Here is an 18447-nt window from a genome sequence, read left to right as displayed (position 1 = left end):
AGAACACCAGTGCTGTTTGCCACATTTATGGTACCAACACAATTGCCCCTACCATGTCCAGGCTTTTAGCATTTCCAGCTGGGGGTCACGAAAGCATGCAGGCTTGCTACCATGAAGTTCATCAGTCTCCACAGTAACAGCAGCCAGAAAACCTGACCCAGTCCCACCCGATGTTTGCATTGAATATTAGCACTCTCAGTATTAGCCCCGAATTTTACTTGCGCCGAGTCCCATTTAAATGTGTGGCCGGTTCAACTTGTATGTGCGTAAATCAGTGGGTCCTTCCTTCTGACAACATTGCGATGTTCCTGCAAACGTGCTGCAAGTGTTTTTGATGTTTGCAGGCTTGAAAAGAAGAACGTACATAATAAATAAGACGTTAACCCCACCTCATTAATCCCCCTTCCTCTCCCTGCATCCACCCACCCTCCCCTTCTTATTTGCTATATACTGCCTTGGATTCTGGTATGTCAAATCATGTTCCCCTGATGAAGACCCCTGATAGAGTTTGAAAGCTCAGAAATAAAAAACTATTTTAAGATATGTGATTCATTGTCTCCCTTTGTGGATTTCCAGCTACAAATATGCACACCAAATCACAGACCTTTGCTTCCATTTTGATTAGTTGATGTTCTGGAACCAAATTATATGTTGAAAAACCAGAGATGTATGATGATTAGTATGTAACTTATGCCTGTGTGTAATGAGGTCTGCTTTATTCTGGTTTCTCCCCAGAATAATGAAGCGAATACTGCATCAGGTCAGTTACTCACAAGAACAAAAATAGTAGCTGATGTTCAGAAAGGGGGCAGCAAGGTGGCACAGTGGTAACGCTGCTGCACCACAGTAAGGAGACCTGGGTTCGCTTCCCGGGTCCTCCCAGCGTGGAGTTTGCATGTTCTCCCCGTGTCTGCGTGGGTTTCCTCCCACAGTCCAAAGACGTGCAGGTTAAGTTCACTGGCGATACTAAATTGTCCCGTGTGTGGGTGTGTGTGCCCTGTGGTGGTTTGGCGCCCTGCCCGGGGTTTGTTTCCTGCCTTGTGCCCTGTATTATCTGGTATTGGCTCCAGCAGACCCCTGTGTTAGGGTAGAGCGGGTTGGATAATTGACTGACTGACTGTTCAGAAAGGAAGGTAGCATCTAATGATAGGCCCGAGTGGAGGAGAGAACTGTGCCTCAGACCAGTCTTAAGACCCCACACTTGATAATTTTATTGTATGTTTGGGTTCAAAAATAATAATCTAATGTCATTTCATTTACTTAATGCATTGTTTATTCCCTCCTCTCTGACACGGCAACAGCTGTTCTGCCAGTTATTGTTGTCCAGTCATATTTTGCTTATCATAGGCATCATAGGCTAAGATTTCTACCATATCTGGAACATAGAAATAAGGGAAAAAAACACAACTAGCAGTCAAACCCTAAACAGAAGACAAAACAAATACAAAAGGGTATTTAGTAATTACAGGAAATACATACATTAGGTACAATGGAGAAGTAGTACAGCAAAGTCATTATTAATATTCTGTAAACACAAAAATCATCTTGTAATTAAAGCAAACAAGAAAAAAATTCAAATGCGCAAGGCATAAATTTCCTCACAGAAATGAGTTCCCAGAGTGAAAGCACAAGGAATAACACTGCAACCAGAAGCAGAACATGACTTGGAATATACACGTGGAAAATTATTTTGCTTAAACAGAAAATTGGTATGCAAAAGGCACTAGATATGCTGTGCAAGGTTCTCAAATTGGGAAAAAAAACAAAACAAATTGACTACCACAGAGAAAAGAAATGATGAGTTTGTAAGTAAAGTTGGTAGAGTATGGCAAATGGGCACACAGATGAAAAAGTAGTCGAGGAATGGAAGGGGGCAAAGCACAAAAAGTTAATTTTGAGCAAATCGTCTACCTTGGGTTTGGAAAATTCTCTGGAGCCGGCAAAAGGGAAAAGCAAGCAACACAGCAGGGATGAAAATATCTGTTTCAGATTCAAACGGTGGGTGTGTGTGCTTGTGTCACACAGGAAAGCCAGCAACAGTACGTTATGGTGGATGGTGAATGAGTTTGTGATGTGACTTCAGGGGCACCAGGCAGACAGACAGACGGACAGACAGACAGGCAGTCAGTGAGTGTCATGAGATGGTGCAAGACTGTATATAGGAGAGGATTATTTAACTACTTGTTAAAAGTCTAAACAGTACAGAGCAATTTTGTTTTTTGTTCACCCCTTTTTCACAAATTATAACGGTATTGCAATAGCGATCAAAAGACAACAAAGTAACCTATACACTCAGAACGGGACAGGCTGTCTTCTTTCCTGTGCTTATAGAGAGGCAGAAGGGGCGCTACGTCCTTTTCTTGTACTTGTCCTCCTATGTGTTGGCTGATGCAGAATGTGGCCCACTTTTATTAGAGGTAATTTTTATAGTTATTTTAAACAAAGCATGAGTTTACAAATACTATTCTTCATTGTTGGCAATTTGTATGGATTCTTAAAAATGAATGAGTGTAGGTAGGATCTGGTCAATTCAACTTGAATAGGCAGACCACATTTCAGGTGTTGCTCTTTTCAAGTTAAATCCACAGGGCTTATAGTGCAGTAAGTGTGAAACTTCTTCTGCCTTTGTCTTTGAAACAAAACATGGCTCCATCTCTTCCATAACCTGTGGTTCATTTTCTTTCTCTTTTTCTCCCTCTTTCTCTCCCTCCATCCCCCCACCACTTTTCTGCTTTTCTGACCAGGATATTTACAGCCATTATGCCGATGGTGGCAGCTGGGTTGATTCCAGATGATCCCACATTACAGCCAATCAGAAGACTTGTCTCTCTTGTATGACCATTTGAAAACAAAGACATTTTCTACTTTTAACTCTTTTTGTTCATCCCTGTCTGCATGAAACTCAACTGCATGTTTGCTTACACTTAATAGCAACTTGGTTTCTGATTGGCTGATTGTGGGATCTTTATACTCTTAGTTGGAATATATGGCATCAGCCAGTCAGAACAACCAGATAGACATGCGTAACCCTGTGCCAGCTTTTATATATTTACTTACTTAGAATGGCAAGTAGTGCTTGAGACTGACCTGTTACCACACAGTTCCTTAGCTAAACCTTTCAGCACACTGAATATCCTGCATCACTACATTTAACATGGTGAAGAGCAGTCCTCAGCATGCACTGTTAGCATTAAGCACGCTCACTAATGTTGTTCAATTAGAAGATTATTGAATCCAATTTACAGTCGTTGTCCGTGTGGAGTTTTCCCATTCTCCTCATGTCTGTGTGGACTGTCTCCAGGGTTTTCGGTTATGTTAATTGGCATTTTCAGCCTGGCGTAATGGGTGGTGCTCGATCCGGAGGAATTTTCTACTTTGTACCCACTGCTGTCAGGCTTAGATCCCCCAAATTTAAGTTATATTTAGTCCATTATAACAACACTGGACAATGCAAGGCCAGGGAATACATAGGGTGGTCCAGATCTAATTGTGCAATTTTTTATTACGCTGTAACATATTAAGTTTATTACATAGAAAATCACCCAAAAAATCCCGGACCATCGAGAAGTGTGCGAACTGATGACATGAAGAATCGTCTTTGCGCCGAACTGGAATCGTCCCCGCATAAATCAAAGTCATCCAGGCGATCTGGATCTGCATAATTAGATCTGGACCACCTTGTACTATCCAATCACATAAAAGTAAATTTACACCTAAGAGATTTCCATGAAAATAATGGTATGCATTTGTTTTTGTAAATAAAACTGATCTGGGAAAATACTTTCTGAAGGTCTTTGACTATGAGGAGAATATATTTTACGAGCTGTGTAAGCCCGTGCTCTAAAAAGCCTGAGCTCCTAGAAACATTGAAATTGTCAGGAAAAAAATTGAAATGCAGAGTCGGCGGGTAAGCGAGTTTCTCTCTTGTTTGTCTTTACTCAGTGGTTTCACTTTGGAGACAGTCGCTTTCTTTCAGCTTCATGCTGTAGCCTTGTTCTTCTTTGTTCTTCTGACTTGTTAACTTGGGGTTGCCTTGCTGGGTCTTTGAACTTCATGCTGTAGCCTCGCACTTCTGGGCCGGACAGACAGACAGGCACACACACTTCCACGTGTAGACGTTTTTATATAAGACTAGCTGTGTAAGCCCATGCTGTAAAAAGCCCGGGCACCTAGAAACCACGGATTCTGGCACTTCTGGTGGTGCATTAGTGTCTAAGTAAGGTTATCTTTTCTCGGCGGTTTCACTTTGGCAACAGAGTCACTTTCTTTGAGCTTTGTAATGTAGCCTCGCACTTCCAGGCCAGACAGACAGACAGACAGAGACACACACACACATATACATATTTCCATGTGTAGACGTTTATGTATAGGATGTTTAAGCCCGTAGTGTAAAAAGCTGAGGTCTTAGAAACTATTAATCATCAGAAAAAACTGAAATGTAGAGATGTCAGGTAATTGATAGGAACTACTCTGGGCGTCTCCCTCCTAGGAGGATTTGTTTTGCCAACATGCCCGCCACACTTGTGCATTAGTGGCGGGAGGAAAAGTAAAAGGGATACCGTTTTGCCAATGTTAGCGGCTAAGCGACTTTGTCTTTCTTCGGAGGTTTTGTTTTGCTGATGTGCTCGCCCCGCTTGTGTTATAAGTGGCTAAGCAAGTTTTCTGTTTCCTCAGAGAAGGAGTCCTTACCCCGACTCCACCTCGTACTTCCGGGCCAGACAGACACACAGACTTCTACGTGTAGACGTTTACAGAGAAGACATGTAAAATATGCACACAGACATACTATACTGTATATGTGTGTACATGCTGTACAGTGAATTAAAAAAAATATCCAGACTCCTTCCTTCCTGTACACTTTGTGTTGTAGATTTAATTGTAAATGGATACATTTGCCTTTTTTTGCCCATCAATCTACACTTAATAATGACAAAGTGAGACCATGTTTTCAGAATGGTTGCATTTAGCTTCAAAATGTCAAGACAATTTTTTTTGGCTCAAATATTTTAAAGTAAAGACTTTAGAAAATTACAATAGAGCATGTACAGGAAGCACATTCAGGGAGGAGATTGAGTTTTTGTATTTTTGTCCTGGAACCCCTCAACCCTGTCACATGGTTTGCTTATTGATGCCATCGGGGGGATTAAGGGGGTACTGTGGAATCTACAAGTCCATTTTCTGACTTCATGGTGGGTGCCGGGCAGAAACAGTACAGAATGTCGTGGGTGTACAGTGCATGACTGCAGTACCTGCATGCTAATCTACAACTTTCACTTTGTAAATAAATTCAGCTCTTTCAATGATGCTTTGTAGTGCAAGTCTGCATTAGAATAACCTTAGATTGTGTTTATTTAGCACTAGTATGCCTTAACCGATCGACCACGAAGACGCATTTTAAAACTGAATGTGATAAAGATGACTTTGTGTGGTGGCTACAGCTGCCAAGTGCTGAAGCATCTTTTGCTTTTCATTCCCTTCCAAAGATATGAAATGCTTTGTTGTTTGTCCCAGTTAATGATGTAATTCATGAAATTCTTGTGGATTCTCAAACTGTTCACAGGAAGACAGTTTTTGGGTTTTTTTGTCATTTGCAATGGCTTAAAAGAGAGAACGTCAGAAAAAGTTTCACTTTAGTCTGATTTTGCAAGGGAATGAAAAACAGAAGACTTGGGAATACTGCAGTCTTTCAAGGTGATTAACATTTCTACTGTTCCCTTTCTGTCTCTCCCCTCTTCATTTTTAAGGTTTAGTTTCTTCTCCAGAGACAAAAAACGGGGCTCCCAGAAAAATGTTCGCTTTGAGGAAACATTTGGTACATGGATACATAAGGAAGACGACGGCTACACAGAGCAAGGGCAGGAGGCGCTGCAACATCTCTGAACTCAGACAACCAATGACCTGAATTCACTCTGCTTTTTTATTGAACTATAGAAAGAAAGAAAAAACAGATGAAAGAAGGGATATCATGGCCTTTTTACTTCTCGGGGGACGACTTTCGTGAAAACTCTTACAGTATGGAAGGTTACAAGCTGCTGCTGTGTGAACAATGATTTCTCTCTTATTGATTGGTGAACCATCAATCAAGTTTCACAGTTACTTCGGAATGAAGAGAATAAGTTTAACAAATGTGCCATCACATATTTATTTAAATTGTGATGGGTTTTTAAACAAGGTAAAGGAAAACCACACAACCTGCGTGCAGAAACAAGTCATTTTAATCCAGAGGTAAACCACCATCAGTAAAGCGGGTATGAACACGTGGCAAAGTGGGAATGGAGATGAGGCACACAGTCTCTAGGTGGACTGCGAGTTACTTAGCTTGTAGCGTTTGTGGTCTACACCAGCATAAGAGAGCAGGCTCTAGCTGAAGAGAACAACATCTAACACGTCGCCATTCTCAAGCGCTAAAATACAGAGTTTTGTTGTAATTCACAGAAAGCTTACCCGATGTACCCCATACTCCTAGTTGAAGGTTCCTTTTTACTGAAATCTTGTAGTAACTCCAATATAGTTGTAAGTTCTCTCATGGGCATTTTCACACCTACTGACGATACTTAAAAGTTCTAAACTGAATGTAAGCCACCTGAATTCTGTATTAAATTTGGAGCCCATTGATGTTTTCTCCTAACAACTGCCCCAATTCTGTTGTAGAGACATTGTAGAACAGAGTTCCCACTTTTGCTCCTGAATAGTCAGTAGTGATGGATACGCCCCCCCCAACCCCCATTTCTGTACCTCGTGTTCTTATTTAATAATATCTCTCACATACCAGTCTGTGATTGGCTAGAATAACAGGTTTGATTTTTCTTGTCAGAGAGCAACCACCACATGAACCAATGAATGAACCCGAAAGTAGAACCCATAGAAATTATCGACAATGAGTAAGGAACACTTATATTTTAAACCTCACTAGTGGAAGAGAAGCTCTCGTCTGTCTGTCTGATGTCTCATATTTTACATACAGTAACATAATGGGGAAAAAAAAAAGAAAGGGCAGATTACTGCTGAACTTACTGCAGCTGTTAACTCTCTTTGTAAAGCGCTGCTCCGTCAGGCAACATGCTATTGGCTCTCAGAAAAAGTGGTGAGCATTACTGTGCTGGAAGATCGTCGCTCAGTCCGTACGTGTGACCTAGACTGCGATTTTCAAGTTAAGTAATCTGACATGGTGCAGTGACAAACCAGCAACTGCAATCTGAAGTACCCCCCTGACACAGTTGCATAATTTGACATCGGCTTAAGACTGCGAAACCAGAAAAACCCACCAAATCAAAATCAAGCTGAACGCTCACAGTGCAGTATTTGGTTGGAAAGATTTATGTGGTGGAGACGTTAAGACTGAAGGTATGAGATTATGGCATTGCTTTATTTGTTTGAGGATGTTACTGAATACTTGGATAATCTATACTTGTTTCTCTATGCTACCAAGTTAGTCCGAGACAGTCGGAGTCATGGACTGGGCTAGATTGTCAATCTTCATATTGTCCTTCTTGTTTGTAACTCTACTCCCAAAGTAACAAAAGGCAGAATTGAGCTGGCTGCAGTCGCGGTAGGAGCCTTCATGATGCACAGTTCCAGCCTGGAATTATTGCTGATGTGAGAGGCACTAGGGCCTTGTATTGCTTGCTTTTGTTCTCAAAGCTCAAGATCCAAATGACCCAGAAGTGTAGACGTCATGCACATCGGTAGGTACCGTCCCTGTAAATCATTTTTAAAAGGTTGTCTGATGCTGATAAAACATGTGGCGGTGCAGCTTTATTCATGGTCGCTTGAATTTGCGCTTCAGTTGTTAATTTTTATTTATGTTTAAGTCTGTCGTGAAAGAATGTTCACTGGTCAGGTGAGGCACACGGTAATACCCTGTGACTTTCTAAAACACACAAACTAACCTCTGCTACAGAGACAGATTCCACCAGTACCCTCTGAATGACTATAGTGGCCTTTTCCATTGTATTGTAAAAGAGAAAAACAACTTGTGATTCACTCGAAAACGAGTGGGAATTCCAGACTGCAACAAGGCACCGTCCCAAGCTGCCTCTTGGCAGGCTCCCTTAGCACAACAAATAAAAACTAAGAAAATGTTGGAAAATATTTCAGCAGGCAAAAGTCGGCCAAGGAAGCGCAATAGAAGTGATCGGGTTTGCTGGATAGAAAAGCCATTTTGTTTATTGGACTTTATTAAAGGCATTTTTGCACACCAAGGAGCAAACTGCTTCTCTTTGCACATTTCAAACACTCTTCTGGGTAGTCCTTGTTTTTCACATCACACTAGCTGCAGTCAGTAGGTTATGGGATGCATGTGGGCTGCTTTTAAGATCTCCATGCTTAACCAGCCAAGGTTGCAGAGACTGTTTGGATGTACTTGAAACGTTAAGACTGCAAGATGTCTTAAAGACTCCCTGGACCAGGGAACCTGAATGCTTCTCTTCTTCTGATTTGCTCAAAGTATCGTGGCTTTCTGTCACAAAGGAAGTGATCCAGTCCAGGTTTGGAGACCAGACCCTTCTTTCTTCTTTTGACAGTATTTACAGATACGCCTGTGCCTCAGCCCAGGCAAACATTCAAACAAGATATAGAAGTCGGGCGACTGAAGCAGACAGCAAACAAGTAAATGGAAACTTCATCTCAACTGTGGCTTTATAACTGCGCTAATGTGCAAAAAACATGCTTTGTGCCAAAAGAACTCTGAACTGATCACAGAAAGAAACAAGCACACGTTAACTCAAAAGGGAATGTCTACAATTCTGTGTGTGCCATCATGACTTAAGTATCGCAAAATCTGTCCTTGACATTTCTGGAGTTACAAGTGTCAGTGTGGCTACTAATGGCGTTTGGTTTTAGCCATGTGTGACTTTTTTTTTTTGTACCAAGAGCTATTAATGGTTATTTAATGGGCTAATTGTGCCTTGGACTCTTTACATTGCAATAATGTTTTTTTTCTCTCCTACTTAATAAACTAATATTCATAATTTATTTGAACTCTGTTTCCCCATTTAAAAATACTTGGGTTTATTGAGAACTTCAGATTTAACAATTCTATTAGTGGGATGTGAGGAAGGATAGGTGGATAGAACTTTTCTTTGTCCTAAGAGGTGTTAAGACACAGAGTGCCATGGATTTTTGGAAGAAAGCAAATGGACCGACTGCCAGTGAAGTAAGAACTGGAAAACTGATCAAGACAGACAAAGGACGAGACAGGAGGCTAAAGCTAGCGCTAGGGCTTAGTCCTCGTTGAGAAGCTTTACTTAAATCTACCAAGGGATAACTCCTACTGAGGCCACTACCACGTTTAGGTACTCACATCTTCAACATCAGAAACACAATGGCTGCCATCAAATGCCACATCCAAGTGTCATGAAAACAAAAAAAAAAAATCTAAATTGAAAAAATAAAAAAAATTCAGAAATATAAATGTGTTTACAACAGATAACCAAACACATCTACAGTACAATAAAAAAAAATTAACATCACATGGGGAAGTTCAGGATAGTACCTTCAGCATTTCTTTATATATATGTTAGAAATAAATACCTTTTCTACTGTGAAATCCATGCAAGGCACTCGACAAGCATAAGTGCAATGGAGGATGGTTAAGATTTACATTTTTACAGAAGGTGGTCTGGCAGACTCAGGGCCCCAAAAGTGGATCAGGAGCAAAAACTGAACCAGCACCCTTCTGTTTTACAGTTCAGGCGACGCCTTCATACAATAATGGATTACAGCCCAAGCCCGTTGGAACGGTCGACATTGTGAGGTAAGGTTTGTTGACCCCCGACCGAATCGGCAACTCGGTGGTTATCAGGCCAGTGCCTCACCCCTATATCACATTGCCTGCCCAAAAACAAATTAATTCCATGTTAACGGTTTAAAGAGACACCCTTTCTTAAGATGCTTTGCAAAATGCACCAAAAACAGACAACATCATGAGAACAGGCCAAAAAAATCTCTTATTATAAAAAAAAAAAAAAAAGTCTTTGGAGGAAGACTAAGACAAGACGTGATTTTCTTAGAAGACACTTTGACGTCCCGTGAGACAACATTAAAAACAAGTTCACGGACATCTAACCTAGCAGTTGCTTTTGGCAGACACACTTTATGTGCTCTCAGCTCTTAAAACAACGACAAGCAGAACATGCAGCAAACCAGCAGATGATCTGACCGCTTCTCCTTAGCGTGTGTTCAGCCGCGCCCACCGCCATCATGACGCAAAGTGGCAAAAGGACAGCTGGTGGAACGATAGACGTGCAGCGCAACACGCAGAATACGCAGCTCGCCAGCAGCGGCGGCAAGACAACATGATCTGACGGCATCTCCTTAACGTGCGTTCAGCCGCCCCCCCCCTTAACAACACAAGCGGTGTTATACGCCCTGCGAGCGACAGATTTAATCACGCCTGGGGCCGTAAATAAAAGACAAGTATTGTTTCTACAGTTTTAAATTAAAAGTGAAAATAATGCATATGTAACAACTCCCATGAAAATAACAATCTCTTTAAAAATTGTATTATCTGGTAAAATAAACCCGGGGGTGGCGAGTGAAGCCCCCTAGTATCTTAAAAAAAAAATCACTATGAGGGATTATGGCCTTAGTCTGTCTCTTCCCCCTTTTAAATTACAACTCTGGATGCTCTGACCCCCTTTAAGAGTAAATTAAATCACAAAGTCAAGGGACTGAACATAAAAACCATCACCCACATTGCGTCCAGTTCTCCATGGTTTATGTCTTAGAAATGTACATTAAAAACAAATGGCTTTTCAAAAATTGTCACAACAGTTTTTATTTTTTTCAGTAAAAGCAAACTTTTATGTGCACAAGCAGGTCATAGTAATGAGGTAAACTACAAACAATATGCCCCACAGTCCAAGTGTCCGAAGCAACAGACAGCTCAGTGTCTTGAAATGATTTGCCCCAACTGCTGCTAGCATCACCCTGTTGCCACCTGGCACTTTTTTTGACTGCCAAACACAAAATTATGTGCAGTTCTGAACTGCGGTACGTTGTTGACATTCATCTATGTATCCTGCACTTGTTAAAACCGAGCAGTTTTTTTGATTGTCCACGATCAAGCGGCTGCTTGACCAAATATCCTTAGTAGAAAACCTGTGTCCCAGGCCATGCTCAGTATCTGTCCTTGTAACGGTCCCTGTCCCTGTGTCTACTATCATTCCAACTCCTTTTACTGTCTCGTTCCCTGCTTCGGTCTCTGTGCCGGTAACTCCTTTCTTTTCCCCAGTCTCGGTGACTTGGTTCTCTCCCTCTTTCCCGTTCTCGCTCTGGAGATCTTTCTCTCCATCTGTTGCCTCGCTCTCTCCATCGATCTCGTGATCTGTCCTGGGATGGCTGCCCATCTTTGTACTGGTAATCGTGTGTAACCACAGGCACACTGATAGGCTTCCGGAAGGGCCGATCCCGTCCACCAAATCTGAGCTGGCCGGATTCCTTCTTTCCTCCTAACCCGCCGCCAAGACGCCGAGGAATCCATCCTTTTAACGTCCTCTCCAGCTCAAAGTCAACAAACAGCTCGTGCTGATCAACGACCAGTTTGTTGGCATCCCTGTGAGCTCTTAAAAGGGAGCGCTCCTCATTATACTCGATGAAGGCGTAGCCTTTCGAAGACCCTGTGACCAAATCCCGAATGAGCCGCAACCTCTTGATTGACCCATATTTGGAGAAAACGTCTCTAAGCTTCTCCTCAGTCGTGTGGTGACTTATCCGAGCCACAAACAGCGTAAGGTGAGCATCTCCAATGACTCCTTTGTTAGGGACATATCTGGCCACCATGGCCCTCCACACGGCCCGGTCATGAGGCTCCAGGTCGGTGCCATCGATGCTGCCTGCTTTGAGGGGATCATACACGGTTGCTATTGGGGACCAATCGTTCATTTTTATCCTAATATAGCAAACAAAAAAAAAATGTTTTTAAAGTACATTTTATGTAGAATATCTGACAAACTCAGATTATGTTAACCTACAAATGAATTAAAACTTAAAAGTATTAAATGAAGCGTCAAGCAGTATAAACAATATCATAAGGGACGAGGTTGGGAGCACATGCTGATGCAGTGCCCAGCACACGACCAAACCACCCAGTGCAGCAGTGCAACAAGTGACAATAAATACAGTGGCCAGAGTGCCAGTCGTGCCACCAACCCCCTAACTCTTCTCTGTAAATTGGAGGACCTGCCTGTAGGACTGGATGAAGATTAACATCATACCCAGGATGAAGCAATTGCAGGTTAAGGGTCTTACTCAAGGGCCTAACGGTCACTTCTGGTGTTTATGGGATTCAAACCGGCTCAGCTCCCCAGCCTCAGAAACACCACTCCAATATCATAAAGGCACACATTTTAATACACAGAGGGTGTCTATATTTACTGCACTGGAATAAAAATTGTGCTTTTTGTTAGTTCATTTATGTATTTATTTATTTTTCACTGCTTATCCTGCCCTGGATGGCAGGAGCAACAGTCTTGAAAGGCCAACACAGACCTCTCCCCACCTACGACGGTCAATTCATGCTTAGGCATCCCAACCCATCTGGGAGATAACGAGCCTCGGTCTCCTCCCAGCTGCTGGTGTCCATTAAACCCTCCACAGGAAAGAGTCCAGGAGGCTTCCGTATTAGACGCCCTAACCACCGCAATGGGCACCTCTCGATGGAGAGGTTGGGTTTGGGATGGGGGGGCTTTAGTCTCTTCTGGATGTCCACGCTTCTCACCATCTCTCTATGGGTGACCCCACACCAGCCACCGTGCGGAAAAAGCTCGTCGCGATTTCATCCTTTCGATCTTTACCCAAAGCTCATAACAACAAGAGGAGATCGGGGCGTAAATCGAAAGCGTTGCCTTCTGACTCGGCTCCTTCTTCACCACTACAGATCAGTAAAACGACCCCATAACTGCTCGCCGCACCACCCCTTTCAAGAATGAGATCCCGAGGAACTTAAACTCCTCCACTCGAGGTAGTAACTCACCTCCCACTCGGAGAGGACAGTCCACCATTTTGATACGGAAGACCATTTCCTCGGTTTCGGAGGTGCTGATCCTCATCCCTGTTACTTCAAATGACAAAGCCAGAGACGAAGAGGAGCACCGAGGTCGCCGTGAGATCAGCGCCCATGTTGGACTGATTGTCATTTATGTGGGAACATCCACTTTAAAAATATAAAAAATCTAGAAATTTAAAAATATAGCTGACAACAAACACCACTTAATACAGTATAACACAGAAAACGTTATTGGCGGCATTATTTTGAGATAACAATAAACTGTTTAGTTTTTAATTTTATCGTTTGACAGCTGCACTTCACATTCGTAAGCCTACTTAAAACAATCCCAATTTTAATAAGTTCCGTTAATTCACTTTAAAATTCAAAAGATCTGAAGACTGGCAATGATAATAATAACATAGCACAAAAGTATATACGTGTCTTATTTTATTTAGACCAAAAATGTAATTATCAAAGAGTCGCTTTATTTATTACTCATTTCACATCTAAATTGTGTTTCTTTATCAGTGAGGCGCGACTGTACGTTACTTATTTGCGTTTATTCCCAATGCTTTACACATACTGATGCCCTTTACCTGTTAAGTTGTTTTCCTTTGTAGACGATCACCGTTCTTGCCCCTCAGTTCCCACTTTCGCAGGTTTTCTACGCTGTGTTTTTCGTTCCGAAGACGCATGCCGCCATTACGCAGGCGCTCCTAGAATCACCGCGCGGCCATTCGGTTACCGCGAAACACGCAGGCGCGCGGCTGTTACCAAGGCAACAGCCAGACGCCACATGCGAACCACAGTGGAATAAAAGCACGAATAATAACAAGAAAAGAAAATGAAGACACATCGACTGCTGTCCATGTTATATTCGACATCCGCCCGCATTTGTATTCAGCACTTTACCTGTCACTGATTCAGCCTGGCGACAAGCTCCGCTCTCCTCGCGATTTTTAAACGGTGTGTAACAGTCCTATGCTTCCGGATAATTTTCTATTTCCGCTTTCCGCTGCGGGGAGACAAATTAATCGTTCCGATGTGCAACTTAAGCCCCGTGACTTTTAATGTTTGAAATTTCTAATTTAACAGCGAACCTGTACAAAAAATGAATACAGATGTATACTGACATGGGGGATTCATTCAAAATATTTTCCCCAAAGCTTCCTATTTTTATATATAGTCTAATGAAAAACTGTACAATTTTAATTTTGAACGACTGGGTTCTGATTCAGTCCATTATTCCCATTAATCCCAAGTATGAATATGGTGTTTTCAAATTTAAAATCAAACACGTTTTTAAGCCTATGTCTTTTGTCTTTAATCCAAAAATAATATCACCATTTAAACAACCTTATACAATGTATTCTACAATACACTTTGGACATCATTCCAAAGTCTATACTGCCTCATATCTATGAATTTCACCTTGGGATTAATAAAGTATCTATCTATCTACACTCATGGTGGGCCACGTTATGAGAACCACTCCAGTGATGCTGCATAGGACCTCCGTCTTCTCTCAGAGCAGATTAGTGCTTTCTGGTGTGGATTCCACAAAATGTTGGTCTCCTTAGTGACTGTGTTGACATGATTGTATCTCACAATTTCTGCAGATTCATCAGCTGCACATTCACCTTCTGTTCTAGCACATCTCAGTGATGATCTGCTGGTGAAGAACACTTAACTCATCATCAGTCTTGTGAGGGCAGTGTGAGATGACTTCTACCTTGTGACATGGTACATGGCCATTCGAAGATGGGTAAATTGTGACCCTGAAGAGCTGCGCATGGTCAGCAACTTTACTTAGACAGGCCATGGCATTCAAGTGTAGATTGATTGGTATTACCAGCCCAAAGTGTGCCAAGAAAACATTCTGCACAACTTGACAGCACCAGCAGCAGCAGCCTGGACTGTTGACTCAAGGTACAGTAGGTTGTGTGCACAGCTTCATTCTGTTGAACCTACTATCTGTGTGCTTCATCAGACATTGAGATTCATCAGACCTGGCTACAGTTTTCCAGTCTTCATCAGTCCAGTTTTAGTGAACCTGTTCCTATTGCAGCTTCAGCTTTCTGTTCCTGGCTGACAGGAGTGGAATCCGATGTGGCCTTGTGTTGTTGTAGCCCTTCAGCCTCAAGGCTCAGCGTTTTGAGCTTTGTGAGATGCTTTTCTGCTCACCACAGTCCTACAGAGTCACTGTAGCCTTTCTGTCAGCTTGAACCAGTCTGGCCATTCACCTCCAACCTCCTTTTCAACAAGGCATTTCCATCTGCCACTCACTGGATGTTTTTTTTGGTTCTCACACAATTCTGAGTGTAGTGAAAAGTCAAGCAAAACGGCCCCTTTTATTGGCTAACTAAAAAGATTACAAAATGTAAGCTGTCGAGGCAACTCAGTCCCCTTCTTCATGTGAAAATCCCAGGGGATCAGCAGTTATAGAAAAACACCAATAATCATGCCATGGTTAAAATCACAGAGATCACATTCTCTTGTGTGATGTAAACAGTAACTAAAGCTCCTGACCTGTATCTGCTATGCACTGCACTGCTGCCACGTGATTGGCTGATCAGACAAATTTTATCTATCAGCAGGTGCACAGGTGGTCTTAATATTCTGCCTAATGACTGTATTTACCTGAAGTGCTCTTATTGAATAATTAAAATGTATAAATTAAATTAGGTTTTCGTCAATTAGAAGTCACTTAAGGCCTCATGCTCTTCATTTCACAATCCCAAGGTGGAGAACCTTCAAATCAGAAAGCAGCAGCTGAACCAGCTGAGCAAATGTTGAGCAAGTGGGCTTCTGACTTGTGAGCTATGACAGTGAGGGGCTCAAAGGACACAGTTGGCTTTCTATCTCTCATGTTTTTAAGTTTTGCTTCCCCTCAGTACACTCGCTCCACCTCGAAGAGCCCCCAGATCAGCTCACATTTGGCCCTCCTATCCATTGTACATCCTCACAGCAAGAAGCCCTCCAAGGCAGCCAGCATCAGCCTACCCAGGTGAGCCTGGGTCAATGGCCAGCCCCTCGATGTGACGACGTGAATCAGAGTGGCAGGCAGCCTTACTGGTTTCTAACCAGTGGCACTCAGACCATTAGGTGGTGCCTTACAGCGATACAGTGGTCTCACTGAACTGGAGTACATGTGTTTCTTAAGTCCTAGCCGGGGTGCTCCTGTGACAACTCTATAGGATTTGTTTCATTTTCAACAGCTACACAATTGCAGGCTCATTTTTTTTTCAATTCATCTTACTGGTTCTTTTTTAATTTTTTTGAGGGGATTAGAAAAGATCAGCAGTGTGGGCTTTAAGGTATTAAGAAATTGAGAAATACTGATATTATGCCTTAGTTTTCAGTTCTTACCTCTCTTTTGTCACTCATTACCTTGATTGCATCCTAAAGGATAAGTGTCTGTGTGTATGCCCAGTTCCTATGTCACGGTCATTCTAACAGATGGCACATCACAAATATTAACTCTGCTTTTAAAAATCCCATATCAAATAGCATAAAACAGAGATAAATGCATTTTATATGCCATTCCAACAGATGGTGCATCACAAACATTAACACTGCTTTTGCAAATCCCATACCAAATGACATATAACAGAGACAAATTCATTGCGTTTGTCATTCTAACAGATGGCTCATCACAAACATTAACACTGCTTTTAAAAATCCCATATTAAATGGCATATAACAAAGTTATGCATGTTGCACTGCAAACATTAATGCTGAAGTCTTTGTTGATTACTTAGGTTTCAACATGTCTTAGATGGGTACCACACCTAATAACCAATAAATGGAGTGAGTACGGGTGAAAATGACAATGAATACTGGATGGCTGTCAGACTCACTTTAGTGTTCAGTAAGAAATAACAGCTGAAACAACAAAAATGGCTGGAAAAGCAGTAAGACAAACCACCAAAATACAAAAACCATTCCAGTTAAAATGTATCAAACCCAGTTTTGTAATTTCTGAACCAAAACCAAAAACAGAGGAACTGAGAAATGATATCTCCATAAATTTAGGTTATAAAGTACTGTCAATTGCGCACATCTGTTTATCTACGTCGGCGCAGCTGCTGCTCATTTGACTGCACTTGGTCTCAGGTAGAGAAGTGCCTGCCATTACCAGTATAAATAAGGGGCCAGGGAAGAAAAGGGGGAAGAGGAAAAATATCGATTGCAGATGTAATGGTGTGATGGTGTGCATGCATTCATGCATGGGAATAAAAAGAGATGCAAACAGGCTGAAGCGCATCAAGACTCCCCATGTGGATAGAAGTCTGAAAAGAAGTGCAAACGTCAGTATGGTTGAGAGCGGACCCAAAGAGGGTGCTGAACCTGCAGTTGGCGCATGGGAACCTTTGGGTCTTTTGGCTCATTGCGATTCCACAAAGGAAGGCACAGTTCTGCAGCAAGAATCAAGGGTTGTAGCTTGAAGGCAGCAGGGACATAAGGATCTGCCAGGAATGGAGCAACGGGATCTGGGAATTACATGAATGAACAAGACAGGAAATGATGCAGTGTAGTCATCCCTCATTTTTGTTCCTGGAATGGACAATATTGGAAAAGCGGACACTTGAATTTGTGTGGCTCTAGTGAGAAAACTCAGAGCTCTAGGCATATATAATTGTATTAGATTGCTTTTAATTATTTTAACAATGACCTCACAGAACAAAGTATGGCTTTAGCTGACAGCATTGACTTAAGAAGACTTCTATAAAATTGACTTTGTCACTTTGTTTTGAGTAAATCATACACTTTTTCATAATACCACAAAACTTTTGTTTGCTCACCTCACTTGCTGCTGGTCCAACTCACTTATGAGCTACTAGGGGGTCAAGTCTACATCCCAGCACAGTGACCCCTGACGATGTGGAGACATTTCATAAAGCCATATTCTGTTGGTGTCTAGAAATGCATTGATAATTTAAGAGAAGGCAAAGGCAGTCATTTTATAATCACTATTAAGTAGGGTTATTGGACACCAATTTTTTAATTAACAGAATATCTGTAGGAGGGGTCTTTTCTGGAAGGTAACTGGTTTTCCAAGTAAGAAAGTGCAACATCATTTCTTTTAGTCAGCCAGTCATTTTCCAACCAGCTATAGCCTAACACAGGGTCACGGGGTCAGTTGGAGCCAATCCCAGCCAGCACAGGGAACAAGACAGTAACAAATCCCGGGCAGGGCGCTAGCCCACCGCAGGGCACACACAATCGCCAATGCACCCAACTTGCATGTCTTTGGACTGTGGGAGGAAACCCTCGCAGAAACGGGGCATTTTTTTCAAGGACATTTTTTTCTTTGCATATCACTATAAACGATTAGATTAGTCTGAGAACGATCGTCTTTCAATGCCTGAAGCCGTCGATCCTGTACTGAAGCAAGGCGATAAAACCTGAGCCCTCCAGAGTCCACACCGCATTGCCGAAAATACACGAAAGTTTCC

General features: G+C 42.1%; 2 protein-coding genes across 8 annotated transcripts in view; one reads left to right on the top strand and one right to left on the bottom strand.

Annotated features, from left to right (window-relative positions):
* rilpl1 (Rab interacting lysosomal protein-like 1) overlaps nucleotides 1–8969 on the top strand; it is a 36881-nt gene extending 27912 nt beyond the window's left edge. For 2 of the 4 annotated variants that reach the window (XM_039772009.1, XM_039772006.1), the window contains one exon: nucleotides 5745–8969. In XM_039772009.1, the coding sequence (XP_039627943.1) occupies nucleotides 5745–5880 (136 nt within the window). In that variant the 3' untranslated portion in view covers nucleotides 5881–8969. Of the gene's footprint in view, nucleotides 1–2744; nucleotides 2839–5744 lie in introns of those variants that run through there. The other 2 variants (XM_039772007.1, XM_039772008.1) reach the window with 2 other exon arrangements.
* Nucleotides 8970–10761: 1792 nt separating this feature from the next.
* snrnp35 (small nuclear ribonucleoprotein 35 (U11/U12)) lies at nucleotides 10762–18141 on the bottom strand. 4 transcript variants are annotated; one of them, XM_039772005.1, is made up of 2 exons: nucleotides 17794–18141; nucleotides 10762–11890 (listed from the first exon to the last, which is right to left on the bottom strand). In XM_039772005.1, the coding sequence occupies exon 2, from the start codon at nucleotides 11881–11883 to the stop codon at nucleotides 11119–11121; it is 765 nt and encodes a 254-aa protein (XP_039627939.1). In that variant the 5' UTR covers nucleotides 11884–11890; nucleotides 17794–18141; the 3' UTR covers nucleotides 10762–11118. The 4 variants fall into 4 exon arrangements, with proteins under 4 accessions (XP_039627939.1, XP_039627937.1, XP_039627935.1 ...); XM_039772003.1 differs by lacking the exon at nucleotides 17794–18141 and adding an exon at nucleotides 13901–13965; XM_039772001.1 differs by lacking the exon at nucleotides 17794–18141 and adding an exon at nucleotides 13585–13845.
* Nucleotides 18142–18447: the final 306 nt, after the last annotated feature.

The sequence above is a fragment of the Polypterus senegalus genome, chromosome 12 (genome assembly GCF_016835505.1).
Source record: "Polypterus senegalus isolate Bchr_013 chromosome 12, ASM1683550v1, whole genome shotgun sequence".
NCBI lineage: Eukaryota > Metazoa > Chordata > Cladistia > Polypteriformes > Polypteridae > Polypterus > Polypterus senegalus.
The sequence above is the reverse complement of the archived record's forward strand: the minus strand, read 5'-3'. Positions and strand labels throughout refer to the sequence as shown.